Genomic DNA, 19,525 nt, shown 5'->3' on the forward strand with positions numbered 1-19,525 from the left:
AAGAAAAAGAAAAGAAAAGAAAAGAAAATACAGGGTGTGATTTTTCTTTTTTTTTTTTTTTTCAACTGCCAGTACAAACATTGAACTCGTACGATTTCTGTTTGAACAATGGGAAGCACAGACAGTTCTCAGCATTCAAGCAACTGTAGCAAGACAAATTCTCAGGATATTCTCCAAGCTGCAGCATCATGTAGAGAAACCCAGGCTAACACCAAATTTAAGCATGTAGGATTAACATGGTGTCCTACCTGGTCTAACACACCATGCAATATATATATATCTCCTGTACAGCTGAAAGTCCTGTTACAAGACATCAACATCATGCCCCATAACTGCATGTTTTCTGGTGCCAAACATTATGCCCATTGACCTCAAGATCGATATTGGTATCTCTCTCTCTCACACACGCGCTCCCTTGACCAGATTTTCTTTTGCCCCATACCACATAGCTGTAGTGCCTACAACCATTTGCCGGCAGTCAGATCCAAAGCCACTGCTTCTAAGAATTTCTGCTCATTCACACAGAGCACGGGCTTAAAAGACAGGTCTGCTCAGTTCATTCTGCATGTGCAACACAACCCATCCAGTGTTATAACAGCAAAGCAGAAAAATGAGTCTTTGCTGATGTCAGCAATAGCACTGCCTTCTGTAACGTGCAATTGGCTTGGATCCATAATTCAAACCTTGGTGCACAGGCACTTCTCATGACAGTCTGCATTTCCAAGTGAAAGACATCTGACTGCTGAGGTCTCCCAGTAGTAAAAAGAAATTGCCATATTAGCCCTCTCTTCAGCATTTTGTGGTCTTCGATTATGAGCATATCTGTGACAGAGGAACTATTAAAGACACAGATGCTTCTAAGGGACCTACAAACTGTATGATGGATGGCTTGTGATATTGCTATCTATCTTCATCATTTGCTTGAGATCAACAGGGCAGAAATGTAACAGACAGAAGGTCATTTAGTGCAATCTGAGTTAAAAAAAAAAAAGAAAGAAATATGACAGGCAGTTATGGGAAGCCAACAAATCTGACACCGGCTTTGCTGCGGCCAAGCACTGCAATTAAGTTTCAGAGACAAGAGGAAGAACAGAGCTCCAAACACACTTTCTTCAAAATCAACATGCCAGAGTCTCTCTTGAAGAAGACATTGCTTATGTTTGGCAGGTATATTATTAAAGCCAGATACTAGTCAAAGCACTCTGGTCTAGAGGTCAGTTATATTATCTGAGACAATCACAACTAGTCACAGATTGAGGCTAGAGGCTTTTGAACAAAAGCACAATGCAAAGATGAGACAACCCTGCTTTCCTATAGAAGGACTAATTTTCTACTCTCTTTCCCAATCCTACTCAAGATCACCCTCTCGAGCACCCTGCTAGCATTAGAAACATTCTGAAAGGCAGCTCACAGGCTAGGAAGGCTAGCACAAGCCCACACAGCTCATCTCCAACACAGAGGTCTAGGAAAAGCCTCAGGGAGTCACAGCACAGCAACTAAATCATAAAGCTCTAGACCCAGGAGGGTGAACTAACTTAGGCCACACTTTTAAACTAAGATTGTCTTCTTTCTCAGGTTTTTAAACAAACTCTTTCTGCTGATTTTCAAGATAAATTAAACATTTGGATGCAGCCAACAAATCCTGAAATTTGTTTTGAAAATTATGACATCCCACTTTTGAGCAGTCCTGTGGAGAAGGACTTAGGGGTGTTGGTTGATGAGAAACTGAACATGAGCCAGCAGTGTGTACTCGCAGCCCAGAAACCAAGTGTATACTGGGCTGCATCAAAAGGAGCACGACCAGCAGGTCGAGGGAGGTGATCCTGCCCCTCTACTCCACTCTCGTGAGACACCACTTGAAGTACTGTGTACAGTTCTGGTGTCCTCAACATGAGGAGGACATGGAGCTGTTGGAGCAAGTCCAGAGAAGGGCCACAAGGATGATAAGGGGGCTGGAGTACCTCACACATGAAGACAGGCTGAGAAAGTTGGGGCTGTTTAGCCTGGAGCAGAGAAGGCTGCGTGAAGACCTCAATATCTGAAGGGGGCCTAGAAGGATGTCAGAGAGGGACTCTTCACCAGGGACTGTAGCAATAGGAGAAGGGGTAATGGGTTTAAACTTAAACAGGGGAAGTTCAGGTTAGATATAAGGACAAAATTCTTTACTGTGAGAGTGGTAAGGCACTGGAACAGATTGCCCAAAGAAATGGTGAATGCTTCATCCCTGGCAGTGTTTAAGGCCAGGCTGGACAGGGCTTTGAGCAACCTGGTCTAGTGTGAGGCATGGCAGGGTGGTTGGAACTAGATCATCTTAAGATCCTTCCCAACCCTACCCATTCTGTGATTTTTTTATTCAGTTCAGAACTATTCTAAGATTTTCATTGAAATATGCAAAGTTTTGCTTGTCCTAAGTGTCCAATTTTCACTGATTAATCTATCACCCAAGACAGTTTAGCCAGTTCTGTGTGTACACAAGAGTTGAAATGAAGTAACATTCACAGGTTTGGAAGCTTTTATTCTGTGAACAACCATTAGCTAACTGGGGTTTCAGTCAACGCCCACCAATAGAATTCATGTCATTTGATTATTCTTGGGTTCTTTTACTGAAAAGCCTATTTCCTGCCACAATCAGAGAAAATCCTTTGTGGCCCAAAATCTCCAAGGACAGCAAAAGGCAACTGAAGTCCCAGGCTCCGCTCCCAGTGTTTGTGAAGGCCTCTGATGTCAGTACACAGTGAAATACCTCCATAAACATAATCAAATCCACCAAAAAATCCTCCCCCTTGCAAAGCTTGTTTCACAGGTACCCAAACCACCAGTTTCAATCTGCCCCTCAGGGATCATTATTAAGATAACTAGAATTAAGATCTTGTATCTAATCCCCAATGTTCCACAGCTGAGATTATTATACCAGCTGGTGAGTAACAAGGTTGCAGTGTAATAAGCTACGTCCCTATATACAGCTAAAGTCCAGGGAGAATCTCCTTCATGACCCCTGACTTCTCTTGCCTTTGTTTTTCTGTTAATAACTTCCATTGCAAAACCCAGGATAAACATACAAGATGTCTCTCTCTCTTTCCCTCCCTACCCACCTTATCCTCTGCCCTTATGTAGCCCCAGACTTGAAGGCTTAAAAGCCAGCAAAAGAAAATAACAAAACAAAAATTCTAGCACTGCCTGCATCCCTCTGCAGCTACATTCTCTCAGCTACATGCACCCTGTAAATATTTTATGACATATATTTGTCCACTCTAATGACTAATACTAAAGGTAGTTTTCAGTCTAACGTATAAATATATATATACAAATTTTAAATACAAAAAAAATAGGCATACTCGATATGTGGACTCAGAGAACTCCATGCCAGATTTTGATCTCTCAGTACTGGCATAAATCTCCAGTTACAATCAAAGAAATTATTTTGTATTTATATATGTGTTACTGTAAACAAAGTCCAGTCCATAAAATATGAAGACTAACTTCAATCTCGATCTGTTCTCAGCCATTAATGCAAACTTCTCTTTGCAAACTGTTTTCTATGTAAGTAGCCTGGGAAATAAACAATACTCACCTTGAGGGCCCTACAGAAGTAAGCAGGCAATACAGCATGTGCTACGACAGACAACTCAATGCTGTCTAGGAAAGCACTAAGTGAACCTTATCACATCTCATTAATACCATTACACTCAGACACACATCAGACTTAGAGCAATGGATCAAAAGCACAGATATCTGCAAAGACAAGAGAACATGCAAAACCCAGTTGTGGCAAAAAACAGACTAAAGATTATTGCAAGCCAGAGCTTCCATGAAGGACATTAGGCCAAATATGGGAATCAGTTTTCATAATCCATAGTGTCAGTTATGACAGATTCATAGGAGAACAGAGGTAACCATCAAAGCCACCTGTGATTTTACCACCAGAGGTGACTGGGGCATCCTGTTGCAGATCAACAGCTGAAAGATTACCAGGCTTCTGCAAGGGTTTTTCCCTTCTCTGCAGAAATACAGGTACCATCTGCATACCACGTGGCACCTAAAATGCCTCGTGCTGATGAAACCATAGCTGGTGTGAGATTCGTCTAGAGTATTTGGGCAATACAATTGAAGATAGAAGTTGCATAGCATTATGGGGGGGAGGGGGGAATCCACTTCAAATAATGGTCCTTAAGCTCAGGGTGACTTTTGCCTGCAAAAATCCAACACTACATACACTTGCCATCAGCTTCCAAATTCAGTACTGCACCATCTTCTGTAGAGAAGCTGATGTAAGAAAAGAATCTTCAAAGAGTAAAATTGATGGTTGAAACCTATGCTGGTGTTTTCCTGAGTGTTTACATTTACTGCTTCTTAAAGCAAATATGAACATTTGTAGGATGTTTCAAGGAAAAGGCTACATTTAAAAATAATCGAATCCTTGTTACACTTGACAATTTAGAACACTTGATTTATTAGCTTACATTTAGTGTAAGTATTAGTGGTGCTTAGAGATCAGGAGCAGCAAATGGAGCTTGAGGTGACAGAACAAGCAGAGACTCCTATTTTGTTGTACCACGTTTCTGTTAACGGCTTTCAACTAACATCTGTGTGTTACCAGAGATCACACCCTGGGTGTGCCATTAGTGAAGGAACAATTTCAGAGGTCAGCTTTTCCATGGGGCAAAATACCCAGGACACAGTACCACTCAGCTACTTACAACGTGAAAAGTGATGCTTATTCCATGACTACCAAGAAGTACCATGTAAAAAAGTATCGTCAAAGACAGCAGAGATCACATGGAACAAAACTATGGCAAAAGCCTTCTGTGACATGTTGGCACATAGCTGCTGAGCAGCGTCATGAAGAGAATTAAGTAACTGCTTGAACTGTTCAAAGGTTCAAAGGTTGATAACAGAAGTTGTAATCACTGCCACCTGTAAAAAGACTCTCTCCTTCCACCCTATTGAAGTCTGTAGTACGGCTGAACCATAGTTTATGTGCTGACAGCAGCCAGGTGTGCACAGATATCAGTGACTGATTGCAGCTCTCATCCTAAATGCTCCTTCTGCCAAGCTGTTGAAGCAATTGTAATTAAATTACTCACTAGAGACTTAGCTGCATTTTGGGGATCAGAAAAGGATAAAGTTGGCTAGCTTTCACAGTTGAAAAAAAGGAAATGCTTTTCTGCCAGGGCACCTTGAGAAGTTGAAAGGTGCAGAAGCAGCAATTCTAAAAAGCACCTGTCACACAAATTCCCTCTTGCTCAGTGAAAATAGGGATACCCAAATTCCTCCCCCTGGTGTTGACAACACTACCCACCCATCCTCAATAACTCCTAAAGGAAACATGGGGCAAGCAAGGTCTTGACCTGCAGGCTCATCTGCTGTTTTACAGCTGCTACTCAAGTGATGGGAAATGCCTTGCTGTACGCAGAAAAGCAACAAGCATTCTTAAATCACTCAAGTGCCAAAGCAATTATGTAGTGGGTTATTACTAAACATCAGAAAAGTGCATGAAAGTAAACAGTGATAAGAAGGGTAAAAGCAGGGTTCACAACCCAAATCATATCATGTACTAAAGTGTGCAGTTGCATTTCCCTTCCCTTTTATCCCAATTCTCAGTGGATGAGGTCATTCAGAGACAGAAGACACCAAAAGCTTACAGTAGGATCTAAAAATGAGCCATCAGCCAGAAAACACTAGTTATAGTAGAGGGTATGTAAAAAAGCACTGAGTAAATGAGGGCAAAGCATGGAGGGAAGTAAGAAGTAGGCAGGGTGCCTGACCTGCTGTAATGAAGTATGATTCACTCAAGACAAATCAGAGGTGACTCTTGCTTCATTGTAGGGCGGGTGTCCCTGTAATATCAAAGGCAAATCCCTAAGCATGCTGATATTTAAACAGCTGACTGGTTTAGCCATGCATAACTAATGAAGTCTATGCAGATTTATTTTCTACACACTAGCAACCTCTTGCTCTCTGACTCGGTAAGTGATAAGCTGGGCACATTAGAAATGAATGGGTGATAATTAAACATGAACAATGAAGAGGGTTTCTGTAAGTAAATCAAGCTAAGCATGCTGGCACTGACATTAAGGAAGGTCATGAAGTCTGGACAAAAATTGGCCCAGATGGAAAAAAACACAAAATACTGAGGGAGAGGAAATAGGGTCCATCTCCTAACTGGGTATCTGAATCCTGCCATGGAGAAAGCTGTAACTGCTCAATGGCGCAGATAAAATAAGTGTGGAGCACAAATGGCTCATGAGCACATCAGAATAAAGCCATCACCATAAAGCATCAGTTCCTGCTGTAGCCATTTGCCCTGCTAGCAGTCTCTTCTAATGACTATTGTGCCATGCTATTTAAGCACGGGTGATGAAAGATGGTTCTGCCACTGCTATTTTGCAACTTAGTCTACAGACCATGCTCCAGAAGCATCAATACACTTTGGTACTCTTCCACTTACTTACATGGTGGGGAGGCAAGGAAGTGGATTAGTGGAAGAGGGATAGGTTTGCTCTGACATTTCTGGCATCTCACAACACATGCAAGGCAGAGGTCAGCTTCAGTCTTCCTTATCCAATCCCAAGTGCTCTGTGCTTTACTGCAAACTATTGGTCTTAGACTCATTTGGCTAATTTTGACAGCCTTCCTTTTTAAGTCAAGTAAAGAAAGAGATTTTGGCTAGTAAGCCTCATCATGGTTACAGAACTGAAATTATCAAAAGCTTTTCCTGTGATGGTATTAAAGGAATGACAAAAGAGCAAGGTCGCCATGACTCCCTTTCCCCCAACCCTTCCCTCCTCCAAATGCAATTCACAGAAAGACAATAGAAGCATATAGGTTATGCATTGCATGGAAAGGCATCTCAGAAATAAAATATGATTTATTGCACAGAAAGAACAGCCCTGTGTACTACTTCACCTCCAGGCAAAAACTAAGCCACACTTTAGCAAACAATCACATTGGAAGGTTAAAGGATTGCTTTGCCTTTTCAACAGGCTCTTTAGAAAGCATGCAGACTGGAAGCATACGAAGATACACACACAAGAGGACACAAAAACATAGGCTGCCTTTTCCTTTTACCAACCAAATGGAAAACCTGTCTTTAAACCAGGTGGATATTACAACCCAGGTTATGAATAAGTAACCCCCCTAAAAAGACAATCAATACTAAACAGATGGACTTAACAAGCTGTTTGAAAAAGTGCTTTATACTCTGCCTGCACTAGTCATTGCTGCAGGTTATTGATCTTTTACAGACGAACAGCCTCCAGTAATACATACTTCTGTTAGCCTGGCAATTTCTCCCGGAAAGCTTGGCCCCCCAGTGTTACCCATCTGCATGAGCCACTGAATAACAAGTTTGATGATCTAGTTTGACATATATATAACATTCCCATTAGCTAGATCGTCCAAACCTATTTTTTATGCATTCTTTCTGTGTAGAAAAGAAAATGTCATTGTTTGACCAGATAGAGAAGAACATGAAGAAGTTAAAGAAACTGTAAAGGATTCTTCATAGGACAACAGTTTAAAGATATGCTGCATCTCATCTCAAGTAACTTTGAGCCTTCAACTATCATATTTTCATTTGTGGTGAAGAACAGTAACAGAACAAAGTCCACCCCAGACGCAAGAAGATTCATTAACATTGTGCATTAAATTGTAAGTCTGCTACCTTATCTACTCAAAGTTACACATTTGAACAGCCTAAGCTACAGTTTGACATGACAAATTTGTTTAACATTCCTCTATGTATCAACTTCAGTATGTTAATGCTGTTACATCTTAGAGTAACAAACAAATTCTAAAAACAGGTTGGAAGCCCAGATCTATTGAATGTGATGCTGGACTGATAAAAACACCTTCAAAGATTGAAGAAAGAGGAACCACTTCAAAAAATGAAGATCAGATCTTAAATGGCAAGGAGAATGGATCTAGCATATCCCAAATAGTATCACTGGTTCTATTTCTAACTTCTTTATAGGTGTTAGCACTGGCTAGTATACAGGGCACAACTTTAAATTCACTTTTGTACAACAGACCTTCTCAAATAAACTTGAGGGCATGGGGTGTTTGTGGGTTGTTGTTTTTTGTTTTTTTTTTTTTTTTGGGGTTTTTTTGGGTTTTTTTGGTTTTTTTTTTTTTTTGTTGTTGTTTTCAACTTTTAACATCAGTATAAGAAATGATACAACTCAAAGTGAAAAGTATTAAAATTGAATTTATGCCCCATAGCTTCCATTAATTTCTCATTCTGAGGAATCTTGATTCCTACAGCATAAAGAACATCTGAAACAGAGCTACACAACAGCTAAAAATGAAGGTTGTATCATCTCAACTAAGGATTTAAATCTTTGTCTTGTTAAACAATACCAGTGAATGTACAAACATGTCTATAGGTGTATGACTTGCATCTCTGGAACCTGTGATTCTCCTTCACCTTTCAGAAACAGCAGTTCCAAGCCTGTTGCATCTGAATTGGAAAGCTTAATGGCCCAGTCCTGGGGCAAAAAATTAAAAGCAAAAACATACTGGCACACTAAACTTTCTTGAGTACTGATAAGACTGAACAACTTTGCAAAGTTTACCCTAGCAATAAAAGAAGAGAATACCAGAAATGCCATTTATCTGTCTCGAAAGCACTGAAATATTCTGCACCAAGCACATCGAAACACAAATTTTCCAGTGTGCATGCTTGAATTGATGAACAGAAATGGAAAGACAAAATATATTCTGTAAGTCCTCCTTTTGCTACTGTTTCCATTGTGTAAATCTAGACCTGTTCTACTGACTTCGATATTCCATATTTACATCAGTAGGAGACCACAATTTGCTCATAAAATAGAAATAGCTATCTACTAAATTAATACAATTAGAGTCCTGTGGCAAAAAAAAAAAAAAAAAAAGTTCTATCTAAGAGCCTGATGCATTTCTAAATAATAGCAAGGCTTCAGGTTACACAGAAGTTATCTCCCCCTGCCATTACTTGCACTAAGATCCAGTCTAAAGAACATTTAATTCAATTAACATATAAGTGCCTGCCTTTTCGTTGGACTCAAGTATAACAGCAACCATATCTAACAGACAGGAACAGGAAGGAAGCCTTCTCCCTGTATAAAACCCACACTTCACCACTTCCGTCATGCAACCAGGAGTAGAACTGTGTCTTCAATTTCCTGATATATTGCAAACATGACAAAAATCACAAACAAACAAAAAACAAAGATGATATACGCACTTTTTGAAGATCCTGGCTGAAGTCTCATTGTGTTCCAGGAGTCCACATGACTTACCTCTCTGTACCATTTTGAAACTCATGTCCTCAGGTGAGCAGTTATAAATCACCAGCCACACCTGACACTGGGAGGCTGACTACTGTGCCACCCACTTCACCCCCACTCATAACAAACTTCCATCTCTGCTCTGCATGGTTTCCAGCTGCCAGTTCTAAAAGCAGCAAGGAATCCCAAGTTACAGACACAGGAACCTAGCCTTCTGACACTTCGGAGCCTGCTTCAAGTCATTAGCAATGGCATAACAACGGCAATGCGACATTCTAGAGCTATGAAACCCAACATATTAGAAACAAAACTGACAGTATCAATAATCTCTTCAGAGACTTCCTGGGCATATACTTAAATGCAGCCCAACAGGATTGAAAGTAGCATTTCTTCACATAACAGGTTTATCATGTGCTGTGCTATTCAGTCTAAACTGAATGACTGAACAAGTAGTGTAAGAATGGAAAACTGGGTATTCAATTGACAAAAGCAAACCAAAACAGAAGTGCAGAAAATTGGATCCAAATGATGAAATGTTTCTTCTGTGCCCAAAGGGGTCACTCTGGATTCCAAAACAACCCAAAACCAGATGTGGCATTACCAGCCTATAAATCTGTGTTCGCAGTACCCTTCTTATACAGTCCCTGTCAAAGTATGAATGCTGACAGACCTTTCCAGTATCTGTTTGTGAGAACTATGCTGTGAGAAAGGGGACATCAATGCAGATAACACTGCATTTTGTGAATGACTTGGAAAAGCAGGCTTTTTGGCCTTCAGCAGGAACAGACTATCACCATGTTAAACAGCTTGTCATATGCACCATCAGTTCAGCCACATCTCAAACTTCTAGGGGAAGGGTTGCAGATATGACAGTGCTGTGGCACCAATACTGTGCAGACCTTGCTGGTACCATTAATAAAGTCTAAAACAAATACCCTTAATGAAAAGCAGCAGCTTGTGAGATGCAGGTGGTCAGAGTGGACTAAGTCTTTTTTGTCTTAAAATTTACAGATGCAGTAACCAAATTCTTGAAGCTTACTGTTACACTTACTACAGCACTCATAACTGCTTCAGAGTGGGGAGGGAGAAGGGGAATAAGTGTTGCCTTAAATAATAGAAATGGGGAGAGTAGAGCTGAACTGATTTGCTCCCTCCAGGCAGGATCAAAGTCCATATCAGGATGAGCAGAGGGAATGTCTGAAAGCCGATTATTTGCCCCCTAAAGGAAGACTTCAGGTTTTTGTTCAATTATTTTATCAGAGATCTTAGAGTAATCGGCCAAGAACATCATCCCATGTTTTGAAATGAAGCGAATCAATATGCCAAGAAGCACAGTACTGTTGCTGTATGTTTAATTGACCGCTCAGTTTTAACTGATCATTCTAGCAAACAGCACCCAATTTTTCATCTTAGCAAACAGCTAGTAATCCAGTAGAAGACAATCTAGAAAACCACTCAGCAGTTTTATATGGATTCTGTGTCTTTGTCACCAAGGTTTGCATGAAAACCTCGAAGCATAATTCAGTATACAAAACCTAGCCATTTTCTACCCATGAAATGTTACACACGATACATACAAATCATTCCTGGTTTAGAGAAACCGGGAATTCTGTTAACATCAATTACCACCACTGGTCTGGTTGAGTTAACTTTTAAAAAGAAGTAAGAAAAAAAAGCAATACCACAATGTGTACTGAATTGCACCTTTTCATTTTAACAAAGGAAAGAAATAACCCGCCGAACGTTTCTAAAGAAACTTTCCAGGAAATCAAGTTTGGCTTTGACACTAGGAAAGCTGTATTTCAATTGGAAGTAAAACTAACAACGTGTTCTCTGCGCTCTCATCCACCAGAACTCACAGCTCATCAATCCAATGGAAAAGCCTACTTACGGTCATTACACTGACTCCCAGAATATGAAGTCATGGAGCAATCACAGGTGAAGCCTTCCCATTGCTGATTACAGATGCCCTGATTTGCACAGGAATCTTCCTGGCAGGTAGTGCTAGGTCCTGGAGAAGGGATGACAAGAAAAGGGTGAAACAAAGCTGAGAGAATCGTTTTAGTCAGGCCCAAAAAGCTCCAATTCATTGTTACTATTATTATCAGGATTCTCATGCAGAAGAGAAAAAACACTAACCAAACATTTTTCTATTCTTGGACATGCAAGAAACTCAGGTAAAAAGAGCACAAGGACAACTGTACACTCCACGACAAAACAGCAAACTAACACAGAGTAAGGAGTCAACATCAACATATTCCCCCTTAGGCAGGCCCAACTTGCATGTTTGGTGCTTGCTCAAATAAATTTACTGTAAAATATAGTGTGATGCAAGGATAACAAACGCTGCCAGGTTGCCATGCTTCCCTGGAAGTTTGATCCCATTGTAGAAATGAAGGCTAAGAAATGGGCCCAAGAACAATGCTTCATCCTGCCCAAAGAACCCTGATCTGTGGATTCAAACTAAACTTTTGAAGCCTCAGTTGGCTACAACTTTGCTTTATAGGTTAAGAAAAAACAAACCAACCAAACTACAGACTCTGAACACATCAATAAAGTCCTCAGAAGGGCCTGACATCAGTCCACGACACCTCTCTATTCAGGACTTCATTCGTTTCCATGGCCTTTAAGGGAAGCAAAGAAGGAAGCAGCCACTACTAACAGAACAGCCTTTCATTGTTCTCTGATTTGGAGCTAACAGTTGCTATCCTACTCACATAAGCCTTGCAAAGACACAACCCAAGCAACAGGCAAAAAAGTGATCTTCAGGTCAGAGGGACTCTGAATGACAGTTAGTATGTTATCCACAAGGAGGTAGCTGGATTCTGAATCACTTAAGAGCAGACATGAAGCTGCAAGCCATAGAACATGAGTTTAGAAGTTAATTCCTGTGAAAGTATTTTATCTTCAGCATTCTAGACAAAGATATGCTGCTCTTATTGCGGACTATTTCAAATAAAATGTACAACTATAGTTAACATACCTCCTATTCTATATCCTGTAACTGTTGGAAAAGAACAAAACAAAAGAAATAGAGTAGATAATAGAGGATCAATAGGATAGGCTGCCTGAGATCAGTTTGTTAACCACTTCCAGTCTAGGACAATACCATAAGGATAAAGAAACAACTGTTCTACCAGCATCTTATGTTACATAATCATAACAGCAGTTCTATGAAGATCATCCTATCCTTCATCCTTACCTTTCCATCACATCAGCTCCACCATCTGTACTTTATAGGTGAGGTAGGACACACCAAAGTGGAGACAGCATTTTCAAATGTTTTAACCCAAAATGAAATTCCTCAACCTCCACCTGAGACCACTCACAGTGGTTTCACTGAATCCCATAATTATACAGTATCTTTGATATGCAGATTGTGCATCTGGGCACTTCCACATTTACAAATGCACAATCTGAATATCAAAAATGCTTTGTAGAATTCACATCTAACCGGAAGCACCATGTCATGCCATGATCCTCCCAACAATTCAAGAACAGAGTCTTATAGCTTTGGTGCAGAGTTCCTGCTCTTCCCACTAGATCATCTTTCCCTGCTTCAAGAATAGAATGGGTGAATTTCAGTAGCTTTTTAGCTATCTGTGTTTCTTTACATCTCTCCTGCAATGAGAAGGAACATGTGACTATCAGTAGGCAGAGTGTTTTATCAAACATTAATGAAAACCTGAGTTTCTTCCACAATCTGTTATAGCGTTAAAAAAAAAACCAAAAATCAAAAAAAACCCCAAAATCTCCAAACCTCTAGGAAGAAACGTAAGTGCAGATAACAAAAGCAGACAAACTTCCTGAAAGAAAATTCACCTACTCGAAAGAGATGGCAGCAGCAGCAGCCTCAGCAAGAAAACTGTGTTACCATAGTGAAAGAAAGTTGAGCAGTGTTTTTCAACACTTTTCTCCTCCCCTCGCTCATTCTTCCCACCCACCTGACTCTTATTTGCAGCTGTATGAATCCCAGTGGTCTCCCTGGCACAGTGTGAAGTTAACAGATCACTTCTGAGATTACAACAGTGCTGACAGACTTCACAGTGTGGGTTAGTAGGCACATGTATGTACACACTTCCCTACTCTACACTCTTTTACACTTCCAAAACACATGGATATACCTATATAGATACTTATGCATCAGGTTGGGGTCTGACATTCAGTTCAGACTTACTCTAGTGAAGCAAAAAAAGGGATGAAATCGAACAATCTGCAATAGAACACTAGTTGTCGTTTTGCCTAACATGTCTGCGTTATCTGAGGATAAGGAATAAGAAATCCATACATCTCTCCTCTACCTCACTATCCCATTATCTCACCTCTGACCCTAAATATGAATGTCAATACTCCTACAGGTATAAACAAGCAAGTTATATATATTTAAAAAACAAAACCAGAAAGTATTTGTGACTCTACACAAACTTGCTACAGCATCAACTGTAAACACCATTACATAGAAGCAAAGCAGAAGAGCATTTTCAATGACAACATTTCCCCTCTCTTCCTACACTCTTCCAAGAGCACTTTAATCAGTAACTGGACTTGACAAGGGGCATCATCTAATGCGGATATCCTTTGTCTAGGTGTTCATGAAAAAGGGTCAGTACTCAAGGAATAAGACTGCATGAGGCCTAGTATCTGTGGCTCGAGGTGCTTGTAGTAAGAGAGTCTAGAGAGCCAAAGGACTTGAATTCATGACCAGTATTGTGGTGTCTGAATTGCATTTTACAGAACCTGACAGTGAAGATGGAAACAGTACTTTCAAAACAGCCAGAGCAGAAGAAAAAGGAGAGAGGGGGAAAAAGAAAAAAAGACCACCCAAAAAACCCCCCACAAAAATGAAGAATCTTGAAACCCTGACAAGAGCACAAGGAAGCTTGAAGCCTGATCTGCCATCCTTAGAGCCAGTTGTGACAGCATAACTTAGTTACTGGGTATTATGCTTTGCCTCACTCCTTAGTACTACGGGCCATTTGCATGTTAAAAGGATCTTTGTCTCTGAGAGTTCATCTACTCCTGCTGCTTAGAGTCATCATAATCCTCCATCTGTGGCAACAGAATTTTGTTCAGAGCAACTAACAGGAATGTCACAGAGGCTTAGGATTTTGGATTAGAGAGCAAAGCGACAGAAGCACAGGAAGGCTTATAAAGGATGAAGATTGCGTTACCATGCACATGCCCTTTAGTGCTTACAAACAAGGAAAGAGAAGATGACAAACAATTCATACATACAGCAGTAGAATTGGTTCTAAATTACCAGTGCCATCAGGGCTCAGGTCTATTTTTAATCTCATTCCTTTGGCAACACTTACAGCAGCCGAAGCATTTAAAAGCAAAGTTTCAGAACTAGTCTTCACATAATAATCTGAGATACATCTGATAAATCATACTTGACTTTGAATTAATAAAATATGTGTGCTGATTTTAATTTTCTCTTTAAATTTCCAACACCGAGACAACACTTGCTATTTCCATTGAGAGCATTTTCATTCAAAGGCCTTGTTTTTGTTGTCTGTAGCTGGGCTTGGCATGTTGTCTTCTTCACGCCACATGCACAGGGGAAAGGGGGAGGGAATGGGCGCTAGATACAGAATTAAAGTCCCCAGTGCAGAAAAACATCCCTACTAGTGGAAGTGCGACTTGCTGTCTCCTCCTGTACAGACTATGCCTAGCAACAGAGGCAGCTCCTTTGGAATATGAAGTGGCAAAGCACAATTCTTCAACAATGTCCATTTGTTCTTTATTTCCGCATCTCTAATTTCTACTGGAACAGCTCAGTATCTAAGGACTTGCAAGATCTGAGATATTGCTAGGTCTTCCTCCCTGGGATGGAGTCTAGTATTACACTTTTCCTCCAAGTTGCCTCGCTAAATATATGGTTTATTAGCCTTACCACTAAGCATTTGAAGGAAATCATCTTAGAAGACTACAGTAGCCAGATCTCCTATCCATATTCTGCTTGGAAAAATTACTTTGTCTCCCTAATTCTTTCCTGCAATTTCAGTTGTATGGTAGGTTTCTCTTTGTCCTGAAATGAAAATATTTGAATTCTACTGCTGTGCGTTGCTAAAACTGTCATGTTTCATCCTGCAGGTGGGCGCCTTTCACTGGCAAAAGAAGTCATTCCTGCTGTGTCATTTAAAAGCTCTTTGCAGAGAATGGAACTTCAGGAATAAAAGACAGTATTGTTTTTATTATTCTTCCAAGTTACATGTGGAATCAGTTTATACAACAACTACAGGATTATAACACAACTGCCATGTGCTTTGATTCTAACTAGCAATAAGCATTAAGCTAAGCAAACCATTTGTGGTCCTGCAAATAACACCTTCCTTCACACATCAAAAATTTACTACTATTGAAAGGAATCATCCATTTGTGTTGCCATTATTTTCTCAGTAAAATGAAGATCTGCAGCAGATAAGGTTCAATGGCACCACGGATCCATTTTCATTCTCCATCTCCCTAAATGCTCCCATCTTTTTTCCTTGTACATTCAAAGAGGTTAGGAAGAGACAGGAAAGTAATACGCACAAGACATCTTTACTGTCTGTGCAGAATAAGGTGCTTCTTTTGTCCTATAGTTCCTAAATTGCAAATGCCATCAAAGCAGTAAATAGCTCTACCACTGCCAGTCCCACATTATGATGGGCAATTTATACCTAGGATAAATCTACAGTCTACTTCTGTCAGCACTCTTTCATAACCAGCAATTTTCCATTTTTGGTTGGTTGGTTGGGGTTTTTTTGTTTGGTTGGGTTTTTTTTTAGGGGGGGGAAGAAGGGAGGGGTTGGTGGTTTTTTGATTGTTTGGGTTGGTTTTTTTAGGTTGGTTGGTTGTTTTGTTGGGTGGTTGGTGTTGTTTTCTTTTGATTCATGTGCAGGCCCAGTACAACTCAGAAAGCCATCAGGTCTTGGAAACCATATGCACTAGGCAGAATATAAACCTGTTCTAGGACTCACTCACTCACTCCAGGACTCACTCACTGTGCAGGTTAAGGAGGAAATGAAGCTAATACAGCCAAGGTTTCCAATTTTAGAATAATTTCAAATTATTTTTTTTTTTTCCTGAGTAACAAGTGAGCAAAATTGAGACTGAGTCTCATGGAACCATCAACTGCACTGGATGGACCATATCTCTCATGCTGTAACTGTCAAATACCAATGGTAGCATGTTGACGCCTACTTTGCACATATGTAAGAAACTATAGTCAAGGTTCAGTGCATGATTCAGAAAGTTAGATCCTGACTTTTGAGTCACAGCTGGTAGAAAGCAGAAATATCACAGAGTAACTCTAACTTAGCAAACCAGAACCTAAAAATCAAAAGAGATTTTCAAGGACTGCAAGGCCAGCTCTTCGAGCTCTCTCAATTCCAGATTTTGTTAAGAACTCACCATCCCTTTCATTGCCTAAATAAGGTTAGACATCTGGCAGGTTCCATAAAGTTACCCATTGTCAGAAATAACTCAAAAGCCAGCAATCTGCAGTCCTCTGAAAATACAGCTGTTTATTCCAGTGCCTCAACAGAACCTGAACTCTTCATTCACCTGATGACAGTTATGACACAGAGTCCTGTTCCAAGTATGTGGCTGGCCTAAAAACTTCAGAAACTGGGACTAATCAAAATAATAAATATGCAAGTCTCATAAAAAAAAAAAGCAACCAAACATTTACCTCAAGGTGACAGGAGAAGGGAATCAGCAGCAACGGCAATCCACAGAAGATCTACAAGGTGGTGGGGATTTTTCCCTCCTCCATGAAGCCTGACATATAGCTATCTTCCTCCCTCTTTTCACCCTGCCACTCTCCCTCTCTAAGCAACCTCAAAGGTCTTGAGCGAACAGCTCAAACACGTATCCAAGTCAAATAAAACCCCAATTTTACAACAAAAAGTCAACTGCGTAAAAGGGAGTATGCCTGGACCTGAGATGGGACAGGGAGATTCAAATGAAGTAGAGGAAGTAAACAGTATTCAGACACACAGACACAGAAACTAAAAGCAGAAAGGAAAAACTGAAAGGGCTGTATGTGAACAAGAAAAATACCATCAATTGGAAAAACGTCCTTCCCCACTGCACATGACAGCAGTACAGAAGTACCAGGCCTCACGGCCTATTCTGAAACCTATTTAGCAAAGGTTGGTTTCCTGAAAAGCCAATAATCCACATTATGCACTCAAGACAAACATTTCCCTTTAGGCTTCAATGTGATCAGGTGTCTCCATCTCAATGGCAAATATTCCTATAGGGCTAAACCTCTGTAAAAATATGAGCTTGAGCTCGAATAATCTGCACAGCTGTGACAAGCCTTTAAGATCTGAGGAAAAATCAAAACAAACAAACAAATTTGTTTGTTCCAGGACCTCTTCATGCTGTATCCACTTCAGTGGCCATCAAAAAATCAAACAGGAACTTCTGGTCATGTATTCTGAATTCTGATGGACAAACAAGTGACTAGAGAGAATTAACAGCAGCTGCGGCCAGAGACAAATGCTGCTTGCTGATGTCTAATGCAAGTCCCAAATTTCCTGCTCCAGTTTGAACGGATGGTACAGAACACCTTAATCTTAAAGCTATTTACACCCCAGCTATTTACACCCTGGAGTCCCCAGTGTACTCCAGGATGCTTTTTCTCCTCACATTGGTACCAGTCCATGTATCCTTCCTATTCTTTCAAATTTCATCCTCTACCACTTTTGTTTACCTAAACTTCAGAAATCCCCTAGAGGCAGCACCTGATATTCTCTAAATCCCTAACCTCTGTAAGACAGAGAACTTCAACTTTTTACAGCTGAGAAAAGGCCAGAGATGCCAACAAATGTGGATGCAGCCAGATGTTCCACATGCATAGAAGCACAATACATGATACTAACTTCTGTCTACCTCTAGGCTGTCAAATCTTTCAGATTCAATGTTTCATATACATCCAACAGCTAGAATTATCTCAGGCTGTCAGTATCGTTATCTGTTGGGTAAGAGGGTGCCTCCTAATATGCTTCTGTCTATTAACAACTGCTAATGTAATTGTACCCTTAAGCCTTCCTTCACTACATGTCCCCTAAGAATTAGCCTTCGTCATACTGGCAGAGCACTGGAACAGGTTGCCCAGGGGGGATCTTGGAATCTCCCTCTCTGGAGACATTCAAAATCCACCTGGATGTGTTCCTTTGTAAGCTGCTCTAGGTGGCCCTGCCTTGGGCAGGGACGGTGGACTAGATGATCTCTGAAAATCCCTTCCAACCCTAACACTGTGATTCTGTGATACTGGTTTTCTGTCAGCACTCTTTACCCCATCATCTCTCTGTAATTCAAGTCGCATCTTCTCAATTACTATCTGGCCTCTCCTTCTTGAGCCATCTTCTTTGGTTTCTACCAATTCCACACACCACCCTACCCCTCCCCACCTTTCCTGCTGAAGCTACTCTCAGTCTCTTTAATGGCTTTCACTTGAGTAGCTTTAGTATTTTACCACGATCCGCATAGTCCTTTTGGCAACCTCAAAAATCATTGGTTGATCCTTTTTGACTTAGCAGGCAATAGTAATAATAGTTAGAATTTCACATGACGATCAACATAATGAAAAAGCCCTATCTGCTTTATAAAAAAATCAGAGACTATCCAGTAAGAGGTTCTAAAAAAGACAAAAATTAGCAGGTGCAAAAGGATAGGCACGATAACTCATATGTTTGATCAATTATGGCTTGTAAAATGCCACCTAACTACTACGAAAATTTGTAGTTAACAGATTCTTTATTTTTTAACTGAAATTATTTTATTTTTTTCAAAGTCTAAGTTAAAAAAATAGCTTTTACCTCCTGGTCTCACTCCTTAAGACAAGTAGTAAAAAATCCGAGTCTGCTTTTCATTTGTAAAGCTCTGAGGGCCTTCTATGTCTCTATACACAGCAGTTACTTGCCTGAACAATCATTGGCATTTCAGGAAATCAACCTGTGCTCTTATGGATAATTCAGAGACTGATACAGCCAAATCTCCAAGATTAGCAAAAACACCTCCATTGTTTGCCATGTGCTTCTTTAACCCAGACAGCCCCTCAGAGTGGCTGGGGTTTATCATTCTGTTCCCGTCTCAGAGGTGTGACTGCATCCAGTAAAAGGCACCAAGCGTTACATAACAGCATCTTTTAGTTCAAACCAGTAACGGGGAAGAACAACCTTCTCTACCTTGCAGGTCAGCTTTGGTCAACTCAACTTTGTTAGCAAAAAATAAAACACAAAACAAAAAAGCAAAAAATAATA

The 19,525-nt window shown here is 40.4% G+C and overlaps 1 protein-coding gene across 39 annotated transcripts in view; it reads right to left on the bottom strand.

Moving 5' to 3' along the window:
- Positions 1 to 19,525, bottom strand: part of NRXN3 (neurexin 3) — a 997,539-nt gene that overhangs the window by 524,963 nt on the left and 453,051 nt on the right. For 28 of the 39 annotated variants that reach the window (XR_003991147.1, XR_003991145.1, XR_003991143.1 and 25 more), the window contains 2 exons: positions 19,451 to 19,477; positions 11,158 to 11,277 (listed from right to left, as the gene is read on the bottom strand). Coding sequence is in view for 32 of the 39 variants with exons in the window: in XM_030484250.1 (XP_030340110.1) it covers positions 11,158 to 11,277; positions 19,451 to 19,477 (147 nt within the window). In the remaining 7 variants the exon portion in view is untranslated. The remainder of the gene's footprint in view (positions 1 to 11,157; positions 11,278 to 19,450; positions 19,478 to 19,525) is intronic. The other 11 variants (XR_003991148.1, XM_030484277.1, XM_030484256.1 and 8 more) reach the window with 1 other exon arrangement.

Source organism: Strigops habroptila, chromosome 4 (genome assembly GCF_004027225.2).
Source record: "Strigops habroptila isolate Jane chromosome 4, bStrHab1.2.pri, whole genome shotgun sequence".
Lineage (NCBI taxonomy): Eukaryota > Metazoa > Chordata > Aves > Psittaciformes > Psittacidae > Strigops > Strigops habroptila.